Source organism: Octopus bimaculoides, chromosome 20 (genome assembly GCF_001194135.2).
Source record: "Octopus bimaculoides isolate UCB-OBI-ISO-001 chromosome 20, ASM119413v2, whole genome shotgun sequence".
NCBI classification, from domain to species: domain Eukaryota; kingdom Metazoa; phylum Mollusca; class Cephalopoda; order Octopoda; family Octopodidae; genus Octopus; species Octopus bimaculoides.
In genome coordinates this window covers 13,826,007-13,836,458 of record NC_069000.1, presented here as the reverse complement: position 1 = coordinate 13,836,458, position 10,452 = coordinate 13,826,007, and the positions used below count along the sequence as shown (strand labels likewise).

The window sequence follows — 10,452 nt, the reverse complement described above, 5'->3', positions numbered from 1 at the left end:
TTTCTTTCATAATAAAAATGTTGACCACCAGCACTGGGTCAGAAGAAACAGTCTTCCATTTCCGGATATATGTGAATTAGTCCAGTGATATTTAATTTAATATATTGATTTAGTTTATCAAGAGAAAGGGTTAAATGGAAACAGTTTATTAAACCCAATCATATTTTTTAATATGAATTTTTAATATTTTTTTATATTTTAATCTGTTTTTACTACAGCATTTTTTTATTTTTAGAATTTTTTTCAATCCTCAATATCTTTAGAAATGTCACACAGATAAAGTATTTTTTAAATATTTTATTTTATTTTTTTAATTTTTAATTTTTAATTTTTTTTTCATTTGTGCTGTAGTTGCATACATTCACTTTCTGATATTTTCATCAATGTAATTGTATTTCCAGTTTTTTTGTAAGATTTGAATTAAGAGCCACAAGGTACCATAGCATCTGGCTGAAGTGTCTATCAATATTGCAACATGTCACTTCCATTAATAGTGTTTTATAAGGTCAAGTAGTGATGACATTCTGTAGAGTCAATAACTCTCGCAGAACAACAAAAATTTTATGAAAGCCTGTTAAAATAGACTTCATAATAACAAAAACAAAAATACAAAAAGAAAGAAAGAAATGTCCTTTTTAAATCTGTGGATAATTATATAGAGAAATTGGTCAAACTTCATGTATTCAGTCATCAATATAGATAACATTGATTGTTCCACTTTTTAATTAAATTTTCAGCAATGTTATATATCTTCAGCTTTAATGTTCTTTATTAAAAAAAAAAAGTTGAGCTTTTCAGAAATCATTTTTGTAAATCAGGAACTTTCTTCTTGTTAAATTTCCTTTTCCTTTAAACACAATTTTTTTTTTTCCACAACATATTCCTCTTTCTTCCATTTAACAATTACTTTCTGTTTTGCATTGAATTGATATCACAAATTTCTTCCATTTGGTTTTTAAAGATTAAAAGTTGTAAAACATATTTTTTATTACTATAAAACAATTTTTTCATATAATTTATCATTCTAATTTATAATCAATGTTCTTTGAAATGTCTAATTTTTCACCTAATTTAATTAGGGTTTTCAGCTCGTTCTCATTAACCTGATGTTGTTGTTGTTGTTGTCCTTCACTGTATCAAACACAGGAATATTTACTCTTCTTTACATTTTTAATTATTAAATTTAGTAAATGTTTATGTTGAGAATAAGGACACAAAACAGAATTTATTTTATAAGTTGAACAAGTATTTGTATGGAAACAGCAACTTTGTTAATGATTTCTCCGGTTGAGAAATCTGGGGACACAGCCAGTTTTAATTAGTCATTTATGATAATAAACAATAACAGTAACAATAACAGCTACAGATATGCTGCCATAACCAACTAAATAGTTGCTTAAAGATCAAATAACTAATGGGTTGAAATTGAACTTATTACAACATTCACTCACTGACATATATCAACAGCTAACAGTCACTAATAAAACCACAGAATCAATACTGTTATCTAATTTTTTTTTTTTATTATTATTATTTTATTATTTTTATTATTATTATTATTTTGCCCCTGTGAAGTGGGATAATAAAATTATAAGGCAGTTTTAAATTCCTGCTTAGATTCTATTCCTAATAAGAAAAGTTTTACTATGCATGTGTGTACTCGTATGTGTGTGTTTGCATGCATGCGTGCTTGTATATGTGTGTGTGTATGAGTGTGTGTGTGTGTGTGTGTGTGTGTGTGCGTGCACTTGTTATGTGCTATAAAGAGCTGCATATGATGATTCTAAATAATTGAAGAAAAAAAACACACATAGAAGTGTATATTTGTAATTAAAATTGCATAATGCACACTAAACACAAGACATCTGCATGTGACTTGCAATTTACTACCGATTGCTTAATTCATCATCATCATCATCATCATCAACATCATCATTTAACGTCCATGTTCCATGTATCAGTTTTATGAAACTGAATGTTGGTCTAATGTAACTGTTCTACGCTTATGTTTAATTGCAATGCCTTAGCTTTCCTTTTTCTGAAATAATTTCAACATCATTAAAAAGTGCAAATAATATGTATATATTTCATACATGTTTGATAAAGTTTAAGATATTTCTGTTGAAAAATCTATTTGCTGGTTAATCAATCTAAGTTGTATTACAATCTATTAGCTGCTGCTATTGATTTTCATTTAGCCTCATAGATTACTTTGTATTCAGAATCTCATCAAAATATCAACAAAACAGAACTACAATATCAGTATCTTTATAGATTGGGCTGATACTCAAACCATTAGAGAAATGATCAGTTAAGTAAGTCAGGAGGAAATAGAAAGTGAAACAAGGTTAAATCAAAACAAACAAACAAACAAAAAATAGAATTTAATAGAGTTTTGAAATTCTGAATATATAAATATAATATAATATAATATATCTCACCAAGATATTTACATATTTTAGATATTATTTCTATAAATATTCTCCATTCCAGTTTAATGACATCTTCATGTTTATTAAACATGTAACTGGAGATAGTTTTAACTGCATGTATAGACATGTACATAACTCTTATGTGCACACACTTTTCTTCAGATCTAGTTATATCACAGTTTAACACCATATAGCTGCCTCAGCTGAAAGAAAATAGTGTTGTTTGCACTATTAACAAGGTAACTTTTAAATAAACCAAAAGAAAGCCAAAAAATAAAATAAAATAAATAAAATCCATCTCCAGAGATCATTTTTTGTTTTGCATTTTTTTTCATAACTTGTTAATCCAATGATCAAAAGAGATTATGAATTTCATAACAAATTGGATGTCATAAATTTGTTTGGACTATTGACTTCATCTTTAGAGATGAAAAGAAATGTAATATTTACGTCTACACCATGTTTTGAGGAGTTTCATCTCAGATTGTCATCAAGTATCTCATTCATAGTACCAGGCTAGATTCAGACCAGATTTGAATCTCGTATAAACCTAGTCTGGTGCTACGTGCACAAACAGGATGATGGTCAGAGATAAACTAATGAAAATATAGTGAGATATAAATATTTATATAAAAAAAAAAATTTCATTTCTAAAGTTGCGATATATTTCAAAATACTTGAGTTTTATAGCAAAAACTCATCTCAAACATTTTGATATTTAAATTAGATATCATATGCTGTTTTGCATGATAAATTATTACTAACAGTATATAGATACAAGAAGAGAACAATTTGTATTGTGGTGTCTTGCATTGGTACAAACACTGAAAAATAAGTCATTATCAATATTCATTGTTATAATTTTGAAAAAATATTTGAAAAATATTTGTACATCAGTTAAGATATACAAACTTATGCAAGTAAGTTTCAGTTATACAATTATTTGCATATATGACATTAAGAATTCAAAATTCCTAATTGGGACTAAATTCAAGAAAGAACTTTATATGAATGAATTTCTAATTGCGATAGATATATTTGTATACAACAAATTCTGTCAATTAATTTTATGTGTTCCATATATATATATATATATATATATAGATAGATAGATATATACATATATATCTGTGTGTGTATATATATATTTACATATATATATATACATAGCATATATAATATTATGTATATTATATATATAAATACACTATGTATACATTATATATAATATTATATACTATTACATATATACATATATATAAATGTATACAGTTATTTTATATACGTATTTGATATATACATTATATATATATATACACAAACATTGTATATATATATATATATATATATATATATATATATATATATATATACACACACATTGTATGTATATATACATATATGTTTTAATAGAATCATAAGATATGCATATAAAATATACATGTTATAAACATAGTTTATGATATGGATGTTCAATAAATATTTGTCATTTCTACTGTAATATTTCCCATTTTTGTTTGATGATTCAGTAAGGTGTAAAATGTAGAAAAGAGAGGCTCAGACAAAAAATAATAGAGGGATGACAAAATCATCAGAAGGAACAGCTATGCTTTGTTAACTAAGTACAAACAAGTGACACTGTTTAACATGTCAAAAAAGATATACATACATACATACATACATACATGCGTACATACATAATCATACATACATACAAATAGAAAGACAGACGCATGCACACATATTTCACATATATATACATATTACATATGTGTGTGTGTGTGTGTATATATATATGTATGTATATATGTATGTATATATGCCACTTATATACGTTATACACTCATATATGTACATGCACACATATATACAATCAACACACATACAGGTATATATATCATCATCATCGTTTAACGTCCGCCTTCCATGCCAGCATGGGTTGGACGATTTGACTGAGGAACATACATATGCATGTATAGTAATCTTTTACTATTTGCAAATATATGTGTATAGATAAATACATACATATTTACTATATATATATTTATTTACCATACATAAATATATTTATGTTAAATATATAGATATATATATATATATGTATATAAATAGATATCTAAGGATATATATACATACATGTATATAATGTATATGCATGCACACTCACATACACATATATATAATGAATACATTATATAAATATATATATTATATATTTACACATAGTATATATAATATATGCCAAATATTATATATATATATATATCTATAAACAAACACACACACACACACACACATATATACATGCATATATATATATATATATATATATATATATATATATATATATTAAATATATGTACGCACACATTATACACATAGACTATCCTGTTTGCACGCTCTGACCCACATCAACATGCACTCACACACTTGCATAAACACAAACACAGACTTACACACACATATGTGTTTGCAATTGGCTGATTTGGAAATACCGATAGAAGAGGGAAAAGTTTGATCATATTTCTATGCTACTGACTTCAACTTGGGTTTACATGTACTACAAGAATAATACCAATATTCACTTGCAAATGCTACTAATATCCATGTGGCTGAACAATATTCACATTAAGAGAACAATTATAAGAGAGAGAGTATGAAAAAAAGCTGAAGATAGATAAGATTTTTTTTTGACAGATTGAAGGTCGAAGAAAGGTTTTAGAACTGAAGTATTTGAATAACTATATTTTCTTTTATAAAAAAAAAGCAAGATGAAGAACTTAGATATTATATATATATATGTATATATATATATTAGTACAACTTGCTTGGCACCATGGTCATTTTGGGGATTCAGTTATCTTTTGAATGCAGGATGTTTTCTTTCAACAACCTTTGTTTTTCTGAAAAAATGAAGAGGAAAAAATAAGAATTATTTAATTTATAGAAAAGGGAAAGAAACTATTGTGCAGAGAATGAATTATAAAGATCCAAAATAAGGCTCTTCTTTTTATCTTTATATGTTTCAGCCATTAGACTGCAGCCATACTGGAGCACCACCTTGAAGAATTTTTAGTCGAATGTATCAACCCTAGTATTAATTTTTTTTAGAGCCTAGTACTTATTCTATCAGTTATATTTGCCAAACTGCCAAGTTACAGGTATGTAAATACACCAACACCAGTTGTCAAGCAGTGGAAGTGGACACAAAGACGCACACATATATGATAGGCTTCTTTCAGTTTCTTATTTCTATATTGCCCACAAGGGGCTAAATATAGAGGGGACAAACAAGGACAGACAAAGGGATTAAGTCGATTACATTGAGCCCAGTGCGTAACTGGTATTTAATTTATCGACCCCGAAAGGATGAAAGGCAAAGTCGACCTTGGCAGAATTTGAACTCCGAACGTGACGGCAGATGAAATACTGCTAAGCATTTCGCCCGGCAGGGTAACGTTTCTACCAGCTCGCCGCTTCTTTCAGTTTCTGTGTACCAAATCCATTTACTAGGCTTTGGTCAGCCTGAGGCTATAGTAGAAGACACTTTCCCAAGGGGCCATGCAGTGGGACTGAACCTTGGACCATGATAATTTATCAAATTTAAGATCTAATTGTCTTTCATGTTAAAAGGTATATCATTTAAAAACATAAAAACATTTGATTTTTGTTTGATAATAAAATTGTAATTCAATTAAAATTAGTTCTTTATGTTAAATAAGTGCAGGCATGGCTGTGTGGTTAAGTAGTTTTGTCCTTGCACTCAGGCTGTCCTGTGCATCCCTCTCCAGTTGAGCATTCCTAACCTCGAGGACTCATGCGTGTTGGTGTCATGCAAAAAGCACCTGTACTGGTGCCACATAAATACACCTGCACCGGTGTTGTGTAAAAACACCCAGTACACCCTGTAAATTGGTTGGCATTTGGAAGAGCATCCAGTTGTAGAAATCCTGCCAAAACAGTCTGGTGCAAGCTTTGGCCTGGCCGGCTCTTGTGAAAGCGTCCCACCCATGCTAGTATGGAACATGATGGACATTAAGTGATGATGATGATGTTGATGATAAGTAATCAAGTTCACCAAATTACTCTTGAATAGGGCATCTGTTTGTTACAATGTTCAATGTTCAAGGCCAGCAGTTTTAAGAGAAAGGGACGAATCAATTACATTGACCCCCATACTTTATTTTAATGACCCTGAAGGGATAAAAAGCAAAGTTGACCTTGGCAGGATTTGAACTCAAAATGCTGGAAGAAATGAGTACCAAATATTTTATCAAACACTCTAATGATTCTACCAGCTCACCACCTTCTAATTACGGTATTTCAAAATTATTCAAAAACCAATAAATATTTTGTTACCTCTGCTTAGATTCGCAATAGTAGACTGTTTGCGTAGGAATTCAAAACACAATTCTCTGCTTAATCCAAATGATTTCATATTGCATGTAAAAGTCCTGCAAGAGAAATGTTATAACATATAAAGCACCAGGCCATGTTATATGGAAACAATAAACAGAATAAACCTGTTTGTAACAATAAGTTCTAATTCATTGTGGATTGTCACCATTGTCCAAACATAATAACTCTACAATAATTAGAAATTTACATATTTTTATAAACTATTAAATACAGTCAGCTAAAAAATCTCATCAATTAAAATTCCATGTCATGAGCAGCAAAATGAACAAAACCATTGTTCTAATTATTAATTTGAGTCAAGAAAAACAGGGTAGACAACTCCATGCATATTCTAGATTTATTAGACCTCCTCAGTATGCATACATTGTACTTATTAAGTACAATTATTACTTGTATGTACACACACACACACACCATGTATATTCCAGTTTTTAGGATAAATACACCACATCTCAACATGTCACATAAAGCAATTAAAAAAAGTGGTATCCAGAAGGGTATATAGCCATAAAACACAGCTTCAAAATTTCCTGATCAACCCATGTCAGCATGGAAAAACAGTTATAAAAATGATAAAAATGATGATGTCATACAAATATACATATATGAGTGTGTGTGTGTGTATAAGCAAACTAATTTGTATTAAATACTTTACCCAAGTTGACCAAAGGTGACATTTTCCTGAAATTCACTGTCGTCTACCTTCTCTTCCGATGCTTCCTCACTGGTTTAAGTAAAACAAAATATACATTTTATACACCTTATTTATCATCAAAGTAAAAATGTTCAGAAAATAGAATGGAAAAAGCTCAACAGGTGTGGCTGAGTCGTAAGAAGCTTGTTTACCAACCACATGGTTCTAGGTTCTGTTCCACTGCATGACACTTTGGGCAAATGTCTTCAGGCTGACCAAAACCTTGTGAGTGGATGTGATAGACAGAAACTGAAAGAAGCCTAATAGATAGATAGATAGATATACAAAAGTTCTGTGCCAGTTGCATGTAAAAAGCACCAACTGATCATGGCTGTTGCCAGCCTCCTCTGGCCCCTGTGCCGGTGGCACGTAAAAAGCACCCACTACACTCATGGAATGGTTGGCGTAAGGAAGGGCATCCAGCTGTAGAAATACTACCAGATCAGACTGGAGCCTGGTGCAGCCTCCTGACTTCCCAGACCCCGTTCAAACTGTCCAATCCATGCTAGCATGGAAAACGGACGTTAAACGATGATGATGATGATGATGATGATGATGATGATGATGATGATGATGGGAGGGTCATTATGCCAATAATGCCACTTTATTATTTATTTGTCAACTAGTTAACAATTTAACCAATTACCTTTTCAACTATTTGATTAATCATTTGGTCAATCAATCGGTCAATTAGGTTTGTCTACCTGGAGTAGAGAGGGCATGTCATTCATGAGGTCATGAAAGGTGACAAATGGACTTTGACAAAAATAACTGGTTGATAGATTAACCAAATGGTTGACCAAACAATCAATTAGTTAATTGGTTGAATAGCTAACCAATTAACAAATAATAAAGAAGTGAAGAGAACCATGTTTATAATTCTCTACAGTTCCTCATAATTAATGTTCATTTGTGACTGAAAATGTTTGAAAATATTCATCATGTGCTATACATTGTGTTTGGTATGAATTATAACTTCCATTTTTAGATAAGATATGAATTTTTAGTTTATACTTTAATGAAAATAAAAGCTTACCTAGTGCAGACTGGTCTTCTTGCTCGCTCACATTGGACTGCATCAAAGAAAGCAGCATTCCAGAATCGCAAGGAGTGCCAGATAGGTTGTTCACGGAGGAAAGTGTATAGAAAACACTTTGCTGCCGTTTTCGATCCAAATTGGCGATCTATTTGAAATAAAAATGAAATACAAAAAAAAAAAAATAAAAGTTTAATTGCAGAAACATTTTTTATACAGAAGCAAATTTAAACACAAAGTGTTTAACAGTCATGTACATTATTATTATATTTATTTCAAATTTTCCTCTTTATGGAAAGTTTGTAATGGATTTCTTTTGAGAAAGGAATTCACGAAATAAAAAACATCTTCAAATTAGAAGACTTAAAGGGTTTGTAATTTGTTATGATTGTACTCTACAAGCACAAAGAAAGTACACTTTGAGTGGTTTTCTGTTATTTAAACGAATCAAGCATGAAAGCATGAAATATTAAAAAATTTAAAGAGGCAGAACAGAAACTATGATACATATATATTTCTCACATGTGCTATTAGTATTATAAGGGAAATGAAATAATTACCATTAAAGATTGAAATAGCATTTTTGATTAAGTTCATTCAAACTTTATTTTCTACTTTATAGTGTCTACGTATACAGTGACATTGCATAATTATAACTGAACTTCTCCCACTTGAACCAGACAATTTAAATCCACAGTGACATATGGATGGATGGATGGATGGTAATGTCTTGTAGGCTGAGGAAGATGATTCTGCAATTTCTTGCTGAAAAAACCTGTGCAAATGACTTGCTTTTGTGATCAAATGTATGTCCTGCACATTAGTTCATTCTCTCCATCAAATTGACATTACCTGAACAAGTGCACGGTGTACCACACATCAGGTGTTGAAGTGATCACAGAACATGAGATGAAGTGTTTGGCTCAAGAACACAATGCACCGTCTGGTCCAGGAATTGAAATCACAATCTTGTGGTCATGAATGCAACACCTTACACCATGCAACTTTGACTCAATGACATTTACATTGAATATATTATCACGCATGTTTTGTGTGTCCTCTCCAATAGATTGTGCATTGACTAGTATTCCCAGTTCTTCTTCAAGATATCATCTCTCTAGAATTCCTTCCTTGCTCATGTTTTTCTTGTCAGCAACTGTTCAAGAGGAACTTTTACCACATTACTCATATCAGTCTTGGAGTACATGCCAACACTATGAACATAACCCTTTTGTCCAAAGCAAACATGTAAAAAAAGAAATATTACTATACTTGATGGCATAGAAAATGCACAGATTCGTTTGGTGTATCCTGATTTTAGCAGTACATATTCAGAAAAAAAATGTTTTTTGTGCATTAAAGCATGTAATATTAGCAGAATTTTGCATCTAGGATTGGGGTGATTTTTTAAAAACATTTTATGAGAAAAGTAATCATGTCTTATATGCCATCAAATATGGTAAATTAAAAATCATTGTTTTTTTCTTTTTTAGAATTTTCAACTGTTATACTTATTTCAACATATTCAAATACATTGTAGCTATATAGACTATTTATTCTATGCTTTCACATCTACTCAGTAGATACATATACAAACAAATATATATATACTTGCACTATTATAAAAATAAGTGTGTGGTTCCAGGTTCAGTCCCACTGTGTGGCACCTTGGGCAAGTATCTTCTACTTTAGCCTTGGGCCGACCAAAGCCTTGTGAGTGGATTTGGTAGACAGAAACTGAAAGAAGCCTGTTGTATATATATATATATATAGAGAGAGAGAGAGAGAGTCATGGTACAAAGGCACCAATGTTTACTGGAAACAGCAGTCAATATGCATTTGTGTGTCAGTGTTTGTCCCCCCCCCCCCCC

At 30.5% G+C, this 10,452-nt stretch overlaps 1 protein-coding gene across 1 annotated transcript in view; it reads right to left on the bottom strand.

The window, feature by feature from the left end:
- Nucleotides 1-5,178: 5,178 nt before the first annotated feature.
- The window catches only part of LOC106882429 (serine/arginine repetitive matrix protein 1), a 102,699-nt gene continuing 97,425 nt past the window's right edge, over nucleotides 5,179-10,452 (bottom strand). Inside the window, exons 5-8 of the mRNA XM_014933105.2 lie at nucleotides 8,582-8,729; nucleotides 7,507-7,575; nucleotides 6,792-6,886; nucleotides 5,179-5,335 (exon numbers count right to left, since the gene is read on the bottom strand). Coding sequence (XP_014788591.1) covers nucleotides 5,286-5,335; nucleotides 6,792-6,886; nucleotides 7,507-7,575; nucleotides 8,582-8,729 — 362 coding nt within the window. The 3' untranslated portion in view covers nucleotides 5,179-5,285. The remainder of the gene's footprint in view (nucleotides 5,336-6,791; nucleotides 6,887-7,506; nucleotides 7,576-8,581; nucleotides 8,730-10,452) is intronic.